The sequence below is a fragment of the Trichosurus vulpecula genome, chromosome 5 (genome assembly GCF_011100635.1).
Source record: "Trichosurus vulpecula isolate mTriVul1 chromosome 5, mTriVul1.pri, whole genome shotgun sequence".
Taxonomy (NCBI): Eukaryota; Metazoa; Chordata; class Mammalia; order Diprotodontia; family Phalangeridae; genus Trichosurus; species Trichosurus vulpecula.
The window spans coordinates 275,513,122-275,534,653 of record NC_050577.1 but is presented as its reverse complement, the minus strand read 5'-3'; the positions used below and the strand labels follow the sequence as shown (position 1 = coordinate 275,534,653).

Sequence of the window (21,532 nt, the reverse complement as noted above, 5' to 3'; positions counted from 1 at the left end):
ACTCGGGGGCCGCGATCTATAACCGGTTATTTCCCACGGTCAGCGCGGCCCGGGGCTGGGCCCGCCATCCATCCCGGAAGGGGCCGGGTAGCGTACCAGGTGCCCGCTGCGCTCGGGACCCGGAGGCTCGCGCCTGGCCGCCCTCCGGCCGGCAGGGGGCGCGGCTCAGAGCCTCTCTCCCCCACAGCTCCTTCTCGCTGGTTTCTCCTCCCAGAGCGAGGAGGCCAGGAGGAGGGGACCGCCCGCCTCGTTTTTTTTCCACCACCCCCTTCTAGCCCGCAGTCTCGTTGCTCGAAGCCTCTCCCTTCCATATTGCAGGCAGGCTCTGGAGGTCGGGTCGAAGCGAGAGGGGGGAGTGGGGCGCCGAGGGGGAAGGGAGAGTGGCCGAGAGGGGGGGAGTTCCGGTTCCGGTTCTTTGTGCGGCGGCGGCAGCGGCTCCCGGGGAAGATGGCGGCCCGGGCTGGTTTCCAGTCAGTGGCTCCGAGCGGCGGCGCCGGAGCTGCGTCAGGGGCGGGCGCAGCGGCCGCTCTGGGCCCGGGTGGGACCCCGGGGCCCCCAGTGCGAATGGGCCCGGCACCCGGCCAAGGGCTCTACCGCTCCCCGATGCCCGGAGCAGCCTATCCGGTGAGTGGGGGCGGGGAAGAGGGGGGGCAGGAGGAGGGGCGCGCGGACAGGGGGCGGGACCCGCGAATGAGTGGCAGAAAGAGCGGGGGGGGGGGGCGGTGGCCGAAGAGGGGAGAAGGTGAGGACGAAGTGATGGAGGAGTAAAGGGCAGTTGGTATTGGTACCCAGAGGGCGGGGTTTGAGATCCTCATGGCAGGGCGGCCTTGGGGAGTGGAGTGAGCAGCAGAACCAGATGCTCCATCTCCCGGCTCCATCTCTCCCTGGGTGAGGTTAGGGAGGGAGGCCTGGAACACGGGAGAAGATTCAGGGCCGAGGGGGGAGGACCTGGATTCAAATCCCGGCCCTGCCACTTTATGCCTGGGTGATCTTGGGCCCTTCTGGCCTCCGCTTCCTCATCTGTAAAAGGAAGGGGTTGAGCTGACCTGTCAGACTCCCAATTGGTCCATTTCCTGTGTACCTCTGCATTAACTCCTTGGTGTCTTGGCTTCTTCCTTGTTAAAATTTGGGAGATGGACAAGATGATCTCTAAGGTCCAGTCCAACTCTTAACAGTCTGTTTAATTGGAGTGTTTAATTTAAACAGTTCTGTTTAATTGGACGGGTGGAGAGTTAGGTAATAGAGGAGAGGGTGAATAGGGAGGCCTGGAGGACAGGAAAAGATTAAGAACTCCAGCGCCCCATGACCAGTCCAAGTAGTCGTGATGACTACTGAAGGGATAGTTGTCAAAGAGATAGCCACCAGAAAAGGGCCCTGGGTAACGTAAAGAGATTTAAGGGAAGTCCCAGAATAGCAAATAATGCATCTTCGTGCATTAAAGGAACTGGAAGAGAGCCCTGAAATTGCAGTTTGGGGTTAGGCTGGATAAAATTTTACCTTGGTCTTTTCTTGGACCTCCCTTCTCTGGAGCCAGGATCCTGAAGGAAGCTCCAGCCAGCCCGCATTCATAGAGGGTTCTAGGGTTCTCCTCCTATTTCCCCCATACCTTTCACCAAAGTAACACAAGATTCTTTTTAACATTCCCCTCCACCAGCCCAGACAGCTCTGACATCTCTGCGTTGTGTCTCATCCGCAGCGTCCAGGCATGTTGCCAGGGAGCCGTATGACACCTCAGGGACCTTCTATGGGACCTCCCGGCTATGGGGGGAACCCTTCAGTTCGACCCGGTCTGGCCCAGTCAGGAATAGATCAGTCCCGAAAGAGACCAGCCCCTCAGCAGATCCAGCAGGTCCAGCAGCAGGCGGTCCAGAATCGAAATCACAAGTAAGACGCCTCTGGGAAGGGTAAAAGGGATTCTGTGGAGACGTAGGTGGGAAGAGCAGCAGAAAATGGGGAGCGTGTCTGTAAACCTGTGTAACATATCATTCTTTTCTCATGCAACTATCTTATCTGAGTTTGTCATGGGATGGGGGCATATTTCTCTGGTCTGAAAGAAGTTTTTCAGTCCCTGGGCTCCCCTTTTCTTCTTTCTTATGCATTCATATGAGGATGCTGCCCTCCCCATTTTCAGGTTCTGGTCAGTTCCATCCCAGCCTAATACCAATGTTTATTCTGAACAGTGCAAAGAAAAAGAAGATGGCTGACAAAATTCTACCTCAAAGGGTGAGTCCAGCACACCTTCCCCACATCCTCAGTCTCCCCTAGGGCCCCTAGTACCTGTGAGTTTGAAAGCAAATTTTATATACCTGACTGTATCTTACTGCCCTTTAGATTCGTGAGCTGGTACCAGAATCCCAGGCCTATATGGATCTCTTGGCTTTTGAAAGGAAACTGGATCAGACCATCATGAGGAAACGGCTAGATATCCAGGAGGCCTTGAAACGACCTATCAAGGTACAGGAAACTCCTAGGCAAAGAGCCAAGAAAGAGGGATTCAGAAACCATCAGCAGTCTAAGAATAAGAAATTAAAAGCTCACTGTAGCTGTCCCAGGCATTTAAGTTTCCCCTTTTCCCTAATAGCTAATGTTATTAGAAGTACCAGAATAGAAAAAGGAGAGGAGGGCCCACTGTTTCACCAGCAATCTTTGTACTTTCCGTGTCACTGTTGTAATCGCATCCTCCACCCAGGAACCCAGTTGGCACTGAGGATATCCTTGTTTGTCTCGCATCCTTATTTGTGCACTCAGGGCTGGTTGCCCATTCACTTCTCCTAGTTGGAATCTCTACCCACCCCAAGGGACTGAGCAGACAGCAATTTGGTTTGGTAGAATTAAATGGTTAGGACACAGTATCGTTTTCAAAGCTCTATACTGATCTTTGTTTCCACCCCCTTCAGCAAAAACGGAAACTTCGTATTTTCATTTCGAATACTTTCAATCCAGCTAAATCAGATGCTGAAGATGGGGAAGGAACTGTGGCTTCCTGGGAGCTTCGGGTGGAAGGACGACTCCTCGAGGATGTGAGTGCAAAGTTCACACTGCTAGGGACTGGGGGTGGGGGCATCTAGAGAAGAGCAATGTCTTTCTGGTCTGGAGGGACCCTGAATGGTGCTCACAACTCCTTTCCAGAGCAGCAGGGAGAGGGACCTTCGGCTCCTTGCGTTGGAAGACAATGGCTCTTTGTGTGCAGCTCCCACAGCTTTGGCCTTCACTGCCATATCGTGTTGAGAACACTATTGTCCTGTGATCTGATTTGCTGTTCACTTCCCCCCTCGGCTCGTTCTGGCCATTAATGGTTTCCCAGGTTTCTGCTGATTACCTTGGTTTGGGCTTATTTATCAAGTGAGTTTGCAGGTTTTTCCCCCATATGGCATTTCAGGCCATGACTTCTGTCTGAATCCTTAAGATCCTTAATTCCCACTGTGTGATCTCCCTTCTCTCTGCTGTTGCTGAGAACACATCATGATTTACAACAGGCAGATTTCTCTGATGTGCTATTCATTCTTTCATGCTGAGTGCCAGCTGGGGGGTTGTAAGCCCCCAGACCTCCCACCCCCACTCGCTTCTCGGGGAAGCTTACTTCTTCCTCGTTACCTCCCATCATTTACCTCTTAGCCTGTTTTCAGCCATGGCAGCTGCTTATAGCCAAGCTATTTTGAGTGAATTTTGCACAGAGAACTGGAGCTCTGTATCAGAGCCTCCTTCCCATGTACATAAGTGCATTCCATCTGCTTGTGTTGTCATTCTGTCCCAGTAAAGCCGTTTTTGTTCTTGCTGCTGTTGCTTATGATTCACTTTTCCCTCCAGTCAGGCTTTATTCTCCTCAAATTTATTCTGTTCCTAAATGTGGATATTAGAATTCCTTGCCTCATTCACAGAAGTATTTTTCCCTTGGGAGTGGGGTGGGTGAATAAATGACCATGTATATGTTACAGATTGTTTTTTCAAGGTTTCAGTGTCACTATGACTGGTCTGTTGCCTAAGACATCAACCTGCCATCCCCCAATAAAAATATTTAGAAATCATTTCTGATTCCATTTGGCTTGAATTCGTCCCAGTATCATTGTGGGTTCTTTGGCCATGGGCCTTGTTTTGGGCATTTTCTAATTTTTCTTCCCTAATATGGCTTTCGTCTTCTCTTCTTCAGTCAGCTCTGTCTAAATATGATGCTACCAAGCAGAAGCGTAAATTCTCCTCCTTCTTCAAGTCTTTGGTGATTGAGCTGGACAAAGATTTATACGGGCCAGACAACCACCTGGTGGAAGTGAGTAGTTCATTTGTCCCGGTTCTGACATGGATGGGGCTGAGGGAACTGGAAACCAAGTTTGGGATCCTAAGGTAGTGGGAGAGAAATGTAAATAAATTCAAGAGATTGTTCTAGGTATACCTTACCTCCACACCAAGTATCTGTCCTTTATAGTTTGGCCTCCAGGTGGCACCATCTGGTTTAGTTCTGAGCTATTTGAGCTTGTTCATCCCAAGGCTAGGAGACACCTTTGACATTTTGCCTCTTTGCTATTAGGACTTCTTAGTCACATTAAAGGTTCTGCTTTCTCCTTCTCTCCTTCCTTCCTCCACTTTCCTTCTCCTCTTCTTTCCCCCTCCCCTCCCGCCCGAAATCCTAGCTGGGGCCTCTTGATTATACCCATGTTCAAGGCCAGCTCCCCATCCTGCTTGCCACCTGTGAGATCATGTGTCACTTTAAAACCCGTTTATGCTTCTTCCTGGGGGGAGTTGCTCTAGCTCATGGTGTCAGTTGGCACAATAGAAGTTTTTTCTTCTGGATGCATGTTTCTCAGTTCTGGGCCTTCCACATTAATCACTGGCCCTTTCTGGGTATTATTGCAGAGGGTTTTTATAACTACAGACAATGAGTGATTATTATAAAAGATCATTTATTATGTGCCTAGTTGCCCTGTTACTATATAGATCAAGTTAGAAACATGGTTGTTCCCTTGGATATCCTACACCAGAATGGGTGGCTCATCACATCCATAGCTCCAGGTGGAGTCTTCCACCACCACTTTTTTTTTTAAACTGGACCTGCGACTTCCTTGCCATAGAGAACTGATGAGGAAGCTCCCTCTGCCAATGCAGATCAGTGCAAACTCTGAAACTTTGAGTCTTAGAGTGTTGCTTGGAGCATTGAGAGGTTAAATGACTCACTCAGCATCACACATCTGGTATGTGCCAAAGATGAGACTTAAATCCAGGTCTTAACTGATGCCAATTCTTTTTCCACTATTTCGCTTCATTCTTTGCCAGTACACAATTAGCTCCCCATTCTCTTCTACCTTGAACTTCATAGATTGGCAGCCTTTCTTTGGCCGTAATGAGGAGCAGACAGAGCTGGTGGCTTTAAAGGTCTTAGGCTCTCTAGCAATGAGTGGATATCAGTTGAAGTTGCAAGAAGCATAGCCAGGCACCAGGAGCTTGGGAGATAAAACATGCATGGTCCTTAGCCTCACTAAGCTCACTGTCAAAGAAGCAAGGCATGGAATCAACAGAAATCTACGTATCTACAGCTAATTTATACTTTGTTTTTTATTTGGGAATGAAATTTGCATTTATTTAGCTTTTTACTCAAACAGTATAAGCTAATTTTAATAAGTCAGCCAGGCAAATTAAAAGTAGAATATATTGCCCACCTCAAAATTTCAAAATCAAATAAAAGTTGTTTTTTTTGGATTGCCCTCCATTACCATTCCCTTTCAACAGCACAAAAAATTGTTTTGAATATAGTTATTAACAAAAGAGGTTTTCTGGGAAAAGACTGTGGTGTTTAAAAAAAAAAACATTAATCAGATTTCAATAAAAAGATGTTCCTCCCCACTGCTGTTCTTCCTTTGGAAGAGCAGCCCCTGATATATTTCTCTCTCTAGTGGCACAGGACTGCTACCACCCAGGAGACAGATGGCTTCCAGGTGAAGCGGCCAGGAGATGTAAATGTTCGTTGCACTGTTTTGCTGATGCTAGATTACCAGGTATTGTGGGGGGAAGAGTCTTGCTTTCACAGCCCCATCACATTACTTATTCTCAGTTCCAGCTAAGCTTTGAGTCATCTTTTCCCTACCCCTCTCTCCGATGTCCTTGAAGATGCAGACAGGCTTGGCTTACTGTGCCCACACCTTCCCATTACCCTTGTGTCTCTGTAGCCTCCTCAGTTTAAATTGGACCCCCGCCTGGCCCGGCTTCTGGGTATCCACACCCAGACACGTCCAGTGATCATCCAAGCACTGTGGCAGTACATCAAGACTCATAAGCTTCAGGACCCCCATGAACGGGAGTTTGTTATCTGTGATAAATACCTCCAGCAGGTGAGGGTTCTGCTCTTCAGTTAGAGTTCGCTGTGTTCTGGCAGGGAGCCCTGTGTATCCTCAGCCTTAAATTGCTTCTTCCTGTAGATATTCGAGTCGCAACGGATGAAGTTCTCAGAGATCCCCCAGCGGCTCCATGCCTTGCTTATGCCACCAGAGCCCATCATCATTAATCACGTCATCAGGTGGGGGCATGGTAGCAACAAGACAAGAAGACATTTCTTTGCTGAAGAGCAGGGGACTGGAGGGTGGGAGGATTTGAGCCTTCTTCTTCTTGTAACGAAGAGGCAGGAGCTGAAGTTTTACATTTTCTCCATTTCCCCCTTTCACTTTTGGGCAGAGGTTGAATGAGGAAGGCATCTCCAGAGCCTCATAGCCTTAACGTACCTTCTTTCTATAGCTGAGCCTGGGACCATTTTCCAGGTTTTGTTGCTTCAGTATTTGGTTCTATTTCTCTCCCATTGGGGTACCATTACTTAGCATGAAACCCAAGATTCTGCAGACAATGCGAATTGGATCACTAGAAGCTAGACTGTTCTAAGCTCAGTGATACAGAATTAAGAGCATCTTTCTGGACCTCAGTAACTGAGTTTTTGGAGGCATTCCCTTCACCATACCACTGTGATTTCTTCCCCAGCGTTGACCCCAATGACCAGAAGAAGACTGCCTGTTACGACATTGACGTGGAGGTGGATGATACCCTCAAGACCCAGATGAATTCCTTCCTGCTATCTACTGCAAGCCAGCAGGAAATTGCTGCCCTGGACAACAAGGTAAGAACCTCTGTCCAGATAGTTTGGGAGCCATGGGTTTTCCTAGTCAAAGTTGCTAGGCCAGTTTTGCCTCTTCATAGAGCTCAAGTATCCACTACAGATTTCTCTGCCCTCAGATTCTTTTGAGACAGAGTGGTGGACTAAAGGTTCACTATGTACATAGCTGCATCTGGGTAATTCTCTAAAGCACACTTTGCCAGAGTTTGGGGTAACACAAAAGAGTCATGAAGGAGCACCTGCCTTTAACCCTAGGAGAGCAGTCACAGTACAGGAAAAAGTGCTCTGAGCTGAGGTCAAAAGACCTGGGTTGTAGTCCTCATTTTGCTACTTCTTGAATGTTTGGCATTGCATGTGTGAAGTCACTTCACATCTCTGATCCTCAGTTTCTTTAGTCTGTAAAGTAAGACTGATACCATCTGCCCCACTTGCCTGTGGTGAGATCAAAGGAGATACTAGGTATGAAAGTGTTTTATAAGCTATCAAGCACTATATAAATAAAAGATAATACTCATAAGAAAAAATACTGTGGTTTTCTTAAATCCAGACTGTTTTAAGCGTATCCTTATCTTTAGATCCATGAGACCATAGAGACCATCAACCAGCTGAAAACCCAGAGAGAGTTCATGCTGAGTTTTGCGAGAGACCCCCAAGGCTTCATCAATGACTGGCTTCAGTCCCAGTGCCGAGATCTGAAGGTAACACATTCAGACGGGTTACAAATTTGCCTCATTTCTGCTGAGATAGGAACTGGAGAGGTAGCTGTAGGAGCCAGATTTCTAAAGATTCCACGCTCTTTAATTTTAGGTAGGGAAATGGAGATTTAAACAATCAACAGATATTATGGAGTTGCCTACTATGAAACCAGTACTGTGCGAAGTGCTGTGGGTGATATAGAAGTATTGCCCTAATAGGAAAGGCAAGACCAATGCATATAAAGCAACAGTAACAAACAGTGCAAAACAGTATCTAATTGAGCGGTAGAGATTGTTGTGAGTGAAGCACTTGGAAAACCTTAAAGCATTACATAAATGTGAATTGTTGTAGGAATTCAGAGGAGAATGAGATCAATGAAGGTTGGGCTAGTCAGGGAAGGCTTCATGGAAAAGATGAACTGGGTCTTGGAGGATGAGTAGAATTTGGATTGGGAGGGAGGAGGAGGAACTGTGAACCAAGTATGACCAGTGTTAGATTGTGGGATAGTTCAGAGACTAACCTGTCTAAAACAAGTAATAAGTAAAATAAGGTTGGCAGATTATAGAGGAGCTCTTGAAAATTAGAAAGAGATATTTAGATAGTGGAATTGGAAATAAAGAGCCATTAAAGATATTTGAGTAAGAGGATGACGTGACGAGTAGCATTTAAGAACACTTAATCCAGCCTGAAGTCAAGGAGTACACCTGTAAGGCCATTACATTAATCTGGGTGTGGAGTGATGGCTCACACTAAGAATGACTCTGGCCTTGCCCACTTCTCTAGACCATGACTGATGTAGTGGGTAACCCAGAGGAGGAGCGCCGAGCTGAGTTCTACTTCCAGCCATGGGCTCAGGAGGCTGTGTGCAGATACTTCTACTCTAAGGTACGTACCTGAGAAGACCAAAAGGGAACTGACAGAGCAAGGGGCCGGGACCTGTTGCTTCGCAAGTGGAAGCCAGAGATGTCAGGGCCTGCTTGCCTCTAGCCCCCCTCTCTTTCCTTCTCCCAGGTGCAACAGAGACGGCAGGAACTGGAGCAGGCCTTGGGCATCCGAAATACATAAGGCCCCTCCTCCATCCTCAGCCCGGCCACACCAATTCTTCGTTTAGGCTCTTGTGCCTCCCCATAGCACCTGCCCTAGTCTTGCTTGGGGGTCCCCCAGGGGAAGCTGCTGGTTGAAGGATGACACCAAGACGAAAAGGGTCCCACATTTCTGTCTCAAGAGACAAATATTCTCCTCCCCAGTCTCTCCAACTCCCCTTTGCCTCACAAAACTCCCATGTGCCTCTCCCTTTTCCTGGTCTACATAGGACCTCTAGTTAGTATTAGTGAGAGAATTTATAGTGGTAATCAATGCTCTGAATGGACTGGGCCTAAGGCCAAGTGATCTTCAAGGGAAACAACTAAACTCACCTTGCCCTTATGAAACCTAGGATTGAGGGCCATAGTCTCTTTTCCCAGGTCTGGACCAGGGGGCATTCTGTAAGTTAGTTGGTTTTGGTTGTCCCTATATAGAACCCCATTTTCTTTCATCAGTTTGGTACAAACTCTTATCTTAATGGGCTGTTCTGGGACCCAAGGGAACCTTAAGACCACTTGACCTAATTGAGCCCCAGGCCATGTTCCCCTAGGATGGCCTGCTGGTTTAGCTCTTCCCTGAGTTCCCCCTTATGGGGGTTCACATCAGTATTAGAGTTTGTTCCCTGACTGCTGCTCCTACCTGGCACACTCCCTATAGCTGCTGCTTTTTCTTAGGATTCCTCCTAAGCCAGGGCATTTGGGCTGGGAGCCCTGCCTTTCCCCACATCCATTCCCTTGTGTGTTGTCACTGCCAGCAAAGGCATCCATTCCTTCCAGCTATTGCTTGGAGATGTGGCCACCGACCCTCCCACTCCACCTTTTCCCCAGTAGAGAGAGACACCTCAAACCTAATGATTAAAAGCCCTGGGCCATCTCTGTTTCCCTGTCCCTTGCCCCTTTAGTTAGCACCCCATAGTGGGTCCTGGGGCATTGGGGAATAAGGAGAGCCGAGGGCTGGAGAGCGGCTCTTTGTTGGGTTTGTGATTCTCTCTACCCCAATCCTAACTGAAATCCTTCAGCCCCTCAGGTAAGCAGCAGGGCCAGGGGTCTGGCCCAGTGGAACTGAGATGGTTTTGCATCCTTCCAGGAAAGCCCCATATTCCTTTTCCAGGTTGAATTTTTCCCTTAAGTTAGTATATCTCAGGCTCGCAGACTCAACACAGCAGGGTGGGAGAGAGCCAGGTGCAGAAGGGGCGTTGGGTTTGGCATATGCTCCAAAACCCCACAGAACTGACAGACTCCTGCCTCCCCACCCCTCCTCAGGCTCCTGCGAGTATACCCTCCTCCGTGCCTGCTCCACGTCACGTGGCAGCGGAATCTTCCCATCGTCCCTTTGAAAGGCTTCCCTTACACTACTACAATGACACCTCACAAACCTCTTTTGGGGGAGGGCAGCTGAGCCCTGGCCCCACTCCTGGCCAGGACCGTGTGAAGGAAGCTCAGACACCGGCCTTCCTCCAACCACTTAGGCAGTGTCCCTGTTGCAGATAACTTTTTATTAACTGAATATTATGTTTTTTCATGGACCAAAATTTTTTTTGTACTGTCCCCTTAGAGATGTCACCCGGTTTTAATAAAAGCATCTTCTGAAGTATGGGTTTCCCCATTTAATGCCTTCTATCTACTACCAATTAACATGTCCACAGCCTCCGTTTTTTAATGGCTTACTCTACAGGGAAAGGGAACCTGGGTACTATAGGAGGACTAAAATAACACTGAGGCATTCAGTACTTACCAGGATTAGTTTTCAGGTATGGAAGGAAATTTTGGGAGGGGTGTAGTTACTGTTACCTGTGGTTGGATCATAGGGGCTCCTCCCCTACACCCCACCTTTCCTGAGGAAAATTCTACAGCTTGTGCCAGCTCCAGTCCCTCCTCACGGTTTGCCTTTCTGTCTTGAACTTCCCTAGCTTCATCTGAAGCCTTTGATTCCTAGGACACTGGAGTCAGAGCTCCTGGAATTAGCTGTGCTTGGGGAGGGGATGGAAGGTGGGGTGGGCTGGGCTGTTGTCATTGCTTGCTGGGTCATTTTAAGGCTACTGCATGGCCTCTTACTAGTTTTCCTTGTCTTAAGGATTCCCTTTTTAAAGTCCCAGAGGATACAATCACATCTAAGGTTTGGAAGTAGTAAGCTGTTACTTGTTTTTTGTTCTATAAAGTGAACCCACCCAGGAGCCAGAAGGATCCCTCAGGAGCGACTGGTCCCCAAAGTATATTAACCTACATTGATAACTCCCTACAATCAACTCAGTGATTTGTCTGGCAGATTATCCCAGGCTTTCCCTTCACCAGTCAGTTTGGTCTTGGCTGCTGTGTTAGGACCCCACTGGAAGGAGAAAGGGTATTAAGCATAGCAAATGGGTCTGTTATTAATCACATCCCAAAGTTAAGCGACTCTTGTTACTTTGCTTCCCTGCATTAAGAGAGAGCTGCAAGCTGCCAGTGCGATTACAGTGGTGTCTATTAGATTATGGTTCCTTGTTCAAACCATAGAACCCTATCATTTCTGAATAGGGGAGGTAGCTTGGTGGCAGAGGTCAGTGACATTGGAACTGGGCAGGGTCTTAATGCTGGAAAGAGATTGCACTTGCTAAATACCATTTTCATAGCAGTAGATGTATAATTTGCAGTTTGGTCTTTCTTAATGAGTCCTAGCTCTAATAGAAAACTAGCAATGTAACACTTTGCCAATCCTGACTTTTCCCTGAACCTCAGTTTATCTCTATCCTTCCCTGAGAAGACTCTGGGTGAGAGAAGGAAGGAATCAAATTCGTAGAGCATCTTGGCAATAAAATGAAGGGAAGTGCACCTACTGTGTGCTGAGCATTGTTAGAGTGTCTCCTTTGATCCTTACAACAACCCTGTGAGGTGGGTGCTGCTATTATCCTCATTTAATAGTCGAGAAAACTGAGGCAAACAGAAGCGAAGTGACTTGTCCACAGTCATGCACCTAGTAAGTGTGTGAGACCAGATTTGAATTCGGGGCTCTCTGACTTGTGACCTGAAGCTCTGCCCACTACTACACCCCAGCCGGATCCAGATGTTGGAGTTCACCTACATTCTGTGGTACTTCTGTCAAGTGTCTTCTGAGCCTGTGAAGGAAATGGAGGCGTTCCAGGGGCGGAATTACTCCGCCTTTGCCTATCCTCCAGTGCTTCCAGCTGGTACTTGATCTCTTGCCAGCCTGTACACTCTGTGCCGGGGGGAGAGGGGGGTGGAGCTGTGGGAAAGAAGCTGGCCTTGAGTTTGAATCAACATTATGTTCTGAAGAGGGAATATAACCAAGCTTCTGGGAAATTTTGTTATCCTGGGATGAGTTCTTTCTTAGCCGGAGGAGGGATCGTAGAACCTGGACTGTCCTCCATAGGCTCCTCCATCCATCTTCTGGAATTTAAAAATAACACATCTACCATTTGTTGTGAACTTTTAGCTCCCATGTGCTCACTTCTCTCCCCTAGTTAGATGGGGGCTTCCCTCTGGCCCAGTTCTTATCTAGCAGCAACGGCTGGAGCAGGAGCTGGGCATGCAAGTGCAGCCTTAGGCTAGGGTGATGTCTGCCTGTTAGGCCAAAGTGCACAGGCAGCAATGCCCAAGAGGCCTCTTACCCTTCACTCTAAGGCAGCTTGGGAACCTTTGCCCTCTCTTAACCAAACATGGCCACGTGAGCACACAGACTTGGACCTGCAGAATGTATTCTGGCCATTTCTCCTAACACCCTTTCATACACACTCTAGGATCAGCATGTTAGTGTTGGCAAAGCCTGCAACCTGGGCTTGGGATGAGATTGTATTAGGCATGAAACCTGCCCTCTGCGCCCCTCTAAGCGATTGAGGAGGTGTGCATGGGAGTAGGGGGAGGGGGAAGGTTATAAATTGATTGACTCCTTGCCCAGTCTTCCTCAGAACCTTTCTACCCCGTCATCTCAAAATGGGAGAAACCACTACCACCCTTCAAAAGTGAGTCTGTTGCAAAGGTGAGCTATGTCACATGGGGACTTGGATCAACAAATTTTCACCTCGCACACCCTCAGGTGTGAAAATATATCTGAGTCAAAGGAACCTGAGGTGGGGATCCAGAATGACTATTTTATTGGAGACTCATTTGGTCTTTAATGTGTTGGTTGAGGAGCCAGACCTCTCTCATTCTCAAACTCCCTATCTCTGTGAAAGGTTATATGGGGGAAGAGCCCTTTCATTCTGGGGGTTCCCTGTCTGTAAAGTTGCAGGATACTAGCCCCTGGAGATCACTATGAGGTATTGGTCACTGTTGCTGCTAGACAACAGCCTGGTGCTTTGAAAAGGTATAGTTCCTAGGTCTACAGCCTTTGTTCCTTGCCTAATGAGCCCACCTAGGGAAGCAGGAGACCAGAAGGTGCCAGCCAAGGGTAGAAAAAGATTGAGATTAGTCTCTGTCCTGATTCCCTGTCCCCACCTCTTGCCGTCTGTTCCTCTCTGTCCCTGCTGGACTCTCCCTTACTCCCACCCCCGCTTTAGGGGTGGAGCTTGGCTTCCCCCATGGGCCACAGTTAAATGCTCCAAGCTGACGGAGGAGCAGGGGAGTGTGGTACAGAGCTGGCCCAGGCAGGGAAGCAGGACCATGGCTGGCAAGAAGGTCTGCATCGTGGGCTCAGGGAACTGGTAAGAGGCCCTGTTGAAGACTACGGTGGGGTGAAAGGGAGGGAAACACTATGACCATCAGGAGCTGCACAGTGTGGAGGGTATGAAAGGAGAGAGTAGGAAATACCCTTTGCCCTGACTTAGCCCCAACAGCTACCCCAATAGCCCTATATCCTTATTCTGAACAAGAGGAGTATGGGGCTTCAGAGCTGCTCCCTCTCCTTGCACCAATAATGCTGAAGAAAAGAAGCCACCTTGACTTTTCCTCCCCACCAATATCTGATTGACTAAGTTGTGTTGGGGTGACTGCAGGTGCCTTTTCTAGCAGCAGGTATGAATCTGGAACCTGGGTCTCCTCCCTAATGAGTAGGTCTAAATCTCATTAGTATCCCAAACTAGTTGAAGTCTCAGGCCCATTATTACTTGGGTAGGAGTGGGAGACATGATAGACAAGGTGGTTATTTAAATTTTAGTGAGCTCGATCTGTTAGCCTAAGTATAGGTGCTAGCTGTTCCCACTGTCTCCTCAGCCTACTCAGATCTTAGAAACTACTCCTTTACCACTAACCTCACTATATCCTCCTCTTTTATCACTATTCCTCAGGGGCTCAGCTATTGCCAAGATTGTGGGTAGCAATGTGGCCCAGCTGGCACAGTTTGACCCTCGGGTCGCCATGTGGGTGTTTGAGGAGGAAGTTTCGGGCCAAAAGCTAACAGAGATCATCAACACAAAGCATGAGAATGTCAAATACCTGCCTGGGCACAAGCTGCCTCCTAATGTGGTAAGGTCCCCTTAAAGATGAATGGGGGTAGGGAATGAGAGTGGAGAGTGTATGGGGTCATACTCCAGGTCCTAAATTAAGGGGCCGGTTGAGGGAAGCTGGACCTAATCCCAGATCAGTACCAGCCCCAGAGGGTGCCTGAAGGTCTGCATAAAGCATAACCTATCTATCCAAGGGGCGTCAGTCCCCTAATACTGATCTGGGGTTTTTCAGGACCAGAGAAGGAATGAAATGCAGTCCCCACTTTCCATAAGGTAGCTCCAAGGCTGGGTTGGTTGAGGAAAGGGGGAGGGAGATTTAGAAGCAAGTCATCTCTGTGGCAACCAAGGACAGGCTTCCAGACTCTAGGGTCTAGGATAGTGCCCCTGGCTCTCATCCTGTTACTCATTCACCCGGTGGCTGACCTTGGAGACAGCTTTGTGGACTACAGGAGTAGGGCCAAACTCATTTGTCTATCATTTTCCCCCTGAAAAGAGAGAGGGCATGTTGTCTGGGGCTCATTTTTAGCCCTGAAAGTCATCCGAGTGCTCCATCCAGCCCAATCAATCCTCTTTTTGGTTACCTGTCACGTCCCATAGACATGGCTTGGAAGCAAGTTAGCATTTCAGAAGTTGTTTTCAAGAGTCTTTTACCCCACAGAATAGCTGGAGCTGTTGGGGGAGGGAAGTTGGGAAAATGCCCTGTCTCTTTAAATCTAATAGCGCCTATGAAACCCAATCCTGCCCCCATGCACCCGTCTCCCTGCTTACTTCTCCCACCACCACCACCCTCCCCCACCCCCAGGAATAGTCGTGTCAGCATTGCTCTACCACTCCTGTAGGTGGCTGTACCAGATGTGATCCAGGCAGCAGCAGATGCAGACATCCTCATTTTCGTGGTGCCCCATCAATTCATTGGCAGAATCTGTGACCAACTCAAGGGTCATCTGAAAGGAAATGCCATCGGGGTGTCTCTTATCAAGGTGCCTAGAGCGGGGGAAGGAATGGCTGTAGTGTGGAGTGAGAACCAGAGCAGCATTGCAAGGAAATAGGGGAGGGGAGTAGTGCGTTGGTTTGAGGCATCGTGGGGATGGCTAAGGAAAGAAGTTCATTTGGTTCCTAAGCTGGGGTAGGAGGAAGATCTGAGGCAAAAGGCAGGCTACTGAATGCTAGTTTTAGAGGGGATAGGTCTCCCCGTATGGGGACTTGGGATGATAGACAAAGAGATGGGGGAGGGGAGGGGCAGGATGAGAAGTAAGTAACCGACAAAAGCTAGCTCTGAGTCCCATTCTGTGCCCAGGGTGTGGATGAGGGCCCCGAAGGGCTGAAGTTGATCTCTGAGGTGATTCACGAACGACTGGGCATCCCCATGAGTGTGCTGATGGGGGCCAATATTGCCAATGAGGTGGCTGATGAGAAATTCTGTGAAACCACCATTGGTGAGACCTCCTTGTCCCGACCCCCACCATAGCCCAACTCATCTCTTTTCCCATCTTTTTTCCCCCATAACGATACTGCCAAGGGGTAGACTAGAGGGAGGATAGAGGGGTATGGTAGGGCAAGGGGAGTAGAAGGGTTACCCTCACTCTGTATGGAGCAGAGATAAAAGAGAACAGCTGTCAGTGAGTGGTATCTCTTGCTCAGCCTCATCCCTTCCACTTTAGGTTGCAAGGACCCGGCCCAGGGTCAGCTGCTGAAGGATCTGTTGCAAACACCAAATTTCCGAATCACTGTGGTGCAAGAAGTGGACACAGTAGAGATCTGTGGGGCCCTCAAGGTGAGGGGCACAGGGTGGGGAGGAGTTAGGGGCCTATTAGGATGTGGAGGAAGAGAACTACAGGCTGCCTGGACTCCAGGCTAGATAAAACCACAGTGAATGCAAACTATGGAGACACCTTGGGGAAACAGATTCAGATCCTCCCTCCACCCACCGTGAGATGAAAAACACCCACCCTCACCTGGACCACCCATGCCCTTTATGAGAGCCCTCAAGTCTTTGAGGCTAAAGGAAGGTCCAGAGGGAGGCAAGAGCCCCTGCCCTCCCAGTCTGGTGGGAGAGGGAGACAGGGAGACACCAAAGATACAGATTTAGCGATAAGAAAAAAACAAGGGACAGCTGGCAAGAGATCTAGAAATAATGCTAAAGTTATGAATTAATCAGGGAAGTATTTCTAGAGGAAGGAGGTATGAAGCAGGGTTGGTGAGGGGGATGGGCCCTAAGAACTACATTATCGCGTCTGATCCTCACAACAGCCCTTCAAAGCAGGTGCTCTTTTTACAGATGACGAAGCTGAAGCAAACAGAGGTTAAGTGACTTGCCCGGAGGCACACTGCTAATTAGTATATGAGACTGGATTTGAACTCAGGTCTTCCTGACTCCAGGCCCAGTGTTCAATGTACTGTCCCACCTAGGTTAAGTGACACAGGCTATCCCAGGCAAAAGGAGCAGTCTTTGGACTCAGAGAAGGCAGTGTAAAGTACTTTGGAAACAAGTTAGGGCAGGGGGTGGAACCTTCGGCCTGGAGGCCACATATGGCCCTCTAGGGCCTCAAGTGCTGCCCTTTGACTGCATCCAAACTTCACAGAACAAATCCCCTTAATAAAAGGATTTGTTCTGTAAAACTTGGACTCAGTCAAAAGGCCGCAGGTTCCTCACCCCTGGATTAGGGCCTCCAGTTGCTAATCTTTCATGTTGGCCTTGCTATTGAAAAGGCAGAACCCTCTGCTTTAGGGATTATTAACCTTTTTTGTCATGAATCCCTTTAGCAGTCTGGTGAAGCATTCCTATGGAATCCTTCCCAGAATAATGTTTTTAAAGGCATACAATAAAATTTAAAAAATAAAAAAAATTACAAAAACTTACACTGATTCTATTGAAATAGAGTTGTGAAAATATATTTTTTTAGAAGTTGACAGACCCCAGTCAGGTCTATAAAGAGAGCATATGGGGTTGAGGGAGGAGATAAGATGGCCCTTAAGATGCTGCCTAGGGACTACATTGCTTCCCCCCTCTTCCCCACAAAGAATGTGGTTGCTGTTGGGGCTGGCTTCTGCGATGGACTAGGCTTTGGTGACAACACGAAGGCCGCTGTGATCCGGCTGGGGCTCATGGAAATGATCGCCTTCTCCAAGCTCTTCTGCAAGGGCCCAGTCTCCTCAGCTACCTTCCTGGAAAGCTGCGGAGTCGCTGACCTCATTACCACCTGTTATGGGGGTCGGAACCGAAAAGTGGCTGAAGCCTTTGCCCGAACTGGAAAGGTAGAGTGGAAGATGGCAGAATACTGAGAGGGAGAGGGTCCAAGAGGGCATTGGGGAAGAGGAGAGGGGTTGGGAAGGCTTCTGGGAGGTTGTGGGGGGAGGGGTTAGGAGGACTACAGGAGGCTTGAGGCAGGGTACTGGGGAGAAGGCACCGGCTAAGCATCTATTGTGAATGTTCTTACCCCTTCCCAGAATTTCCTCCCCAGTGCCCCTACTCCCTATCTGAGATTTCAGGCTCCACTTGACCCCAACTACTGAGACCCTCTGCTCCCTACCTTCCCCCGTTCCAACTCCATCTCCTTCACAGTCTATTGAACAACTGGAAAAAGAGATGCTGAATGGGCAGAAGCTTCAGGGGCCCCAGACAGCTCGGGAGCTGCACAGCATTCTGAAACACAAGGGCCTGGTGGACAAGTGAGTGCAGTCACACTGAACCAGAACCTCTGTCCTTGCCCTCCTCAATCTGACCCTTTCCCTGCCACAGGGGGAAAGATTAGAGGAACCCAGGGATAGGACTCTGACAATCAGGCATTTTGTTTGGCCCTCCCACTTATCCTGAGCACCCCAACTCCTTGCATGGAGACAGGGTCCCAGTTCTCAGGGCTCACTCTAAAAGCACACATAGAAACATGAGTGTATATGTTGTATGCATAAGCAAACCCTGCTAGAGGGATGCCCCGGAATGATTAGTTGAGTTTGGGAAAGTTTCCTGGAGGCAGGGAATTTTGAAAAGGGTTTGGAAGAGGGCTGGTCAGAGAGGAGAGAGAAAGAGGCTGAGGCTATTGCTCTGTCGTCTGATGGGAGGAACTGCCTAGACTAAGGGAATGGGGCAGGCAGGGAGACAAGGAGTGGGCATGAGGGCCACCCCCACCTCCCGGTCCAGGAGAGAAGAATGTAGGCCAAGATTGTGGTGGCAGGAACAACTGGAGGGGAACGACCTTTCACCCTAAGGTTGAGGAGTTGGTCACTAGTATGTGAAATAGAGGGCTTCCAGACTCAGAGCGAGTGAGTTGTTCTTTTCCTCCTGCTCTTCCCAGATTCCCCTTGTTTATGGCAGTGTACCAGGTGTGCTATGAGGGTCACCCAGTGCAGAAGTTTATCCACTGCCTCCAGAAACACCCGGAACACATGTGAACAGCGCTGGGGCTGGGTTACTGAAGATCCCCAGCTTCCTGAACCTGTCTACAGAGCAGGAGGCTCCAGGGCATCCTGGGTGCTGAGAAATTTTCCAGGACTTCACAGTTGCTCACCCTCAACTCAGCTGCAGGCCAAATCAAACCCAAGCAATTTACCTCATCTCAGCTTGGGAAGTCCTGAATTCTTGGGTCTTCCCCTCCTCCCACCTGCTCTCTAGGGGTGGAGTCATCTTTCTTTTCTCTTTGGGGATGGGGGAAATGAACCTCAATGCTCTCTGTCTAATGGGGGGCCAGAACAGCTGCTACATTTTGCTGACCTACAAAAATTATGCCCACAGCTAAAAACTCTGTTCTTCAGTTCCCATGCCCAATTGAGTGGCCAATGAGGCGGCTAGAAGTGTCAGCTTCTTGTGGAAGTGAGGAAGTTGGTGCAGAAGCAGTTTAGGAGGTGGGCTGGGCTTGAGGGGAGGGAGAGAAGGAAGAGGAAGAAGGTAGAACCCCATGAACCTTGGCTCCTGCCTCACCAGGGGCACCATCCTGTGTCAATGGATTTCAGTGTTTGTAACAAAATACAAAGATCTCAACTCCCCTCCAGCTTCTCCTAGCAACATTTCTGTCCTCAGAACCCTCTCAGCATGTCCATTCCCCTCCTCCCCTGGCATCAGAATCAACTATGCTGGCATCAGAGGCCCTGGGGGCGCCTCTCCCCTCCCTGGGCTTTCCTGGTTCCTGCTTTTTGAACTTTGGCACTCTCTTTGCCAGCTCCTCTCCTACAGCTGACCTTTCTAGTGACTCTCCCCCCCCCCCCCCCCCCCCGTCCCCCCGCCGGGCTCACCCACTCTATCTCTGGGTATCAGGAACTTAATCTTCTGACTGAAGCAACTCCTGTACCTTTTCAGAGTGGCTTTGACTCTGACCTTTTCATTTACCACCCCCTGCCTTACCTCCCTCTGGCCTTCAGCTGTGGATATGACTTCTTGAAAAGGATATCACTCTCTGAACGCCACCCCTCCCTTTCCTAAAATACTCTCGCTCCTCAGTCTCAATTCTAGGGGCTACTGATCATTATATGGTTTGGGAGAGGTACTCCAAGGCTGGTTTCTCCTCCCACTTCTGGGAGGTGGGGAGGAGGTATTAAAAGTGAAGAAAAGGGATCTCTGTATACCACATCTTAGCACATGCAGAATTAGAGGGGCTGAAGGGGAGCAGGACTTTTGATTAAAGAGGGACCTCTCCAAAAGCTAGGATTGTTCTCAGAAGACCTGCCCGCATTGCCTCAAGAGGGTCAAACCCAGGGCCCAGGGGAATGAGTGAAATATTCATACCCATTTCTCAAGCCAAGTTGACAAAAAGGAGTAAAGAAGGGAGGCTTAAGTGGACGGAAGGGAATGGGGAGGAGAAGGGGGAGATAGGGAGGAGAGGAGTACTCTTGGCCCTAGGCTTGGTCAAGGATCAGGTGGCAGCAGCAGGAATGTTAGCAGGTCAGCAGCCTGGGCACTGGGCTATTAATAGTCTTCTGGGGCTCTGTCCAGGCAGCAGAGGGGACACTAGTCAGCGAACCGCACATTGTGGGCCACTAACAGGAAATGGTAGCTCTTACAGCCCACCTCCATCCCCAAATCAGGGACTAAATACCTCTGAAACCCCTCCTCCAAGCACTGTCAGGCAGTAAGAACAGTGGATTTTAGGATGTCTTGCAGGGCAGTGCAGGGCTACCAAGCCCCTGGATAACTGAGATGGGAGATAGGATTACCAAAGGATCAGGGCCAGTCTTCTAGGTCTTCCTGAGTGGTACTGTCTTGCTGAGTTGGGGGAAAGACCAGAGAACTTACACCCACACCTGCACCACCCCATCCTGTAGAAATAGGTCTGAAATTCAGCAATACGACTTACTGGCACTGAACAGATTCCTAACTTTAATCTAGGTCCTTCAAGTCAGACATCCTTGTTTCTACAATAAAATCAGATTCGTTTCTGAATTGAGTGTGTGTGTGTGTGTGTGTGTGTGTGTGTGTGTGTGCACGTGTGACACTCTGCTCTTCCCTTCCTCCCCTCCCCCCCCCCCCCCGCCTTATTTTTCCTTATGGCGAGGAGAATTCCATTTTTACTGTTCTAACAAAATCAAATTTGTCATTCATCCCCAGAGCCTCTTGGCCCCTTATTATTCTGGCTCATTGGTCTGTGCAGTGGAAAGAATGGTGGATTTGGGCGTCTTTCCTAGGCCACTGAGTGGTCCAGTGGGTAGAGCCATGGGAACCTGAGTTCAAACCACCCTGGAACATTTCCTAGCTGTATGCTAACATAACATAACACAGCATAGCATGACATGACCACATAACATATGACATTACACGGCATACATGACACGACAGAATGACACGGCACAACATATAGCATAACATGCCTAGCATACATGACACATGGCTGGACGTGACAAAGCATGATGTCATAGTGTGACGGCATGACATGACATCATTATATAACGTGACATAACATGCAATATAATGACGCGACACGGCAGGACATGAATTAACAGCACGAGGCTCCAGGCCCAGAGTTTCTTCCTATGGCTGTTTCTCCGCATTCTCGTTATGATTCTTCCAAGCAAATACCGGGGCTTCGGGGATCTGTGGCAGCTTTAAAACTAGGGGAACGAGAGGCTTCCTTTGGCTCTCCGTTGTTTCCCACTCAGCACATGACCATTGTCTAACTTGGTCATCTTTGTCTGCGGGGTCCAGATCGGCACCTTATTCACCCTGGAGGGTCACTCCCTTTGGCATTCATGCTTCTGGGATTTGACCCCGCCTGGAAAGTGCAGGAAGAAGCACCAGGGGGCGCACTGATTAGGCTTCAAATCGAATCTTTCCAGGAAAGGATCTGCCCGACGACTAGTGACAT

The 21,532-nt window shown here is 49.1% G+C and overlaps 2 protein-coding genes across 2 annotated transcripts; both read left to right on the top strand.

Annotated features, from left to right (window-relative positions):
- The first annotated feature begins 223 nt into the window (after positions 1-223).
- Positions 224-10,459, top strand: SMARCD1 (SWI/SNF related, matrix associated, actin dependent regulator of chromatin, subfamily d, member 1). The gene is made up of 13 exons (XM_036761251.1): positions 224-624; positions 1,697-1,884; positions 2,181-2,223; positions 2,332-2,454; positions 2,898-3,020; positions 4,148-4,264; positions 5,883-5,984; positions 6,156-6,317; positions 6,405-6,502; positions 6,955-7,090; positions 7,663-7,785; positions 8,567-8,668; positions 8,795-10,459. Exons 1-13 carry the CDS (start codon positions 448-450, stop codon positions 8,846-8,848), a joined length of 1,548 nt encoding a protein of 515 aa, XP_036617146.1. The 5' UTR covers positions 224-447; the 3' UTR covers positions 8,849-10,459.
- Positions 10,460-13,390: 2,931 nt separating this feature from the next.
- Positions 13,391-20,613, top strand: GPD1 (glycerol-3-phosphate dehydrogenase 1). The gene is made up of 8 exons (XM_036760186.1): positions 13,391-13,502; positions 14,085-14,262; positions 15,083-15,223; positions 15,541-15,679; positions 15,905-16,017; positions 17,265-17,498; positions 17,806-17,912; positions 18,536-20,613. Exons 1-8 carry the CDS (start codon positions 13,462-13,464, stop codon positions 18,630-18,632), a joined length of 1,050 nt encoding a protein of 349 aa, XP_036616081.1. The 5' UTR covers positions 13,391-13,461; the 3' UTR covers positions 18,633-20,613.
- Positions 20,614-21,532: the final 919 nt, after the last annotated feature.

Coding starts and splice junctions, on each gene's coding strand:
- SMARCD1 (XM_036761251.1), top strand. CDS start 448: ATGGCGGCCCGGGCTGGTTTCCAGTCAGTGGCTCCGAGCGGCGGCGCC. Junction 2,224..2,331: donor ACAAAATTCTACCTCAAAGG/GTGAGTCCAGCA, acceptor ACTGCCCTTTAG/ATTCGTGAGCTGGTACCAGA. Junction 3,021..4,147: donor AAGGACGACTCCTCGAGGAT/GTGAGTGCAAAG, acceptor TCTCTTCTTCAG/TCAGCTCTGTCTAAATATGA.
- GPD1 (XM_036760186.1), top strand. CDS start 13,462: ATGGCTGGCAAGAAGGTCTGCATCGTGGGCTCAGGGAACTG. Junction 15,680..15,904: donor ATTCTGTGAAACCACCATTG/GTGAGACCTCCT, acceptor CTTCCACTTTAG/GTTGCAAGGACCCGGCCCAG. Junction 16,018..17,264: donor AGATCTGTGGGGCCCTCAAG/GTGAGGGGCACA, acceptor TTCCCCACAAAG/AATGTGGTTGCTGTTGGGGC.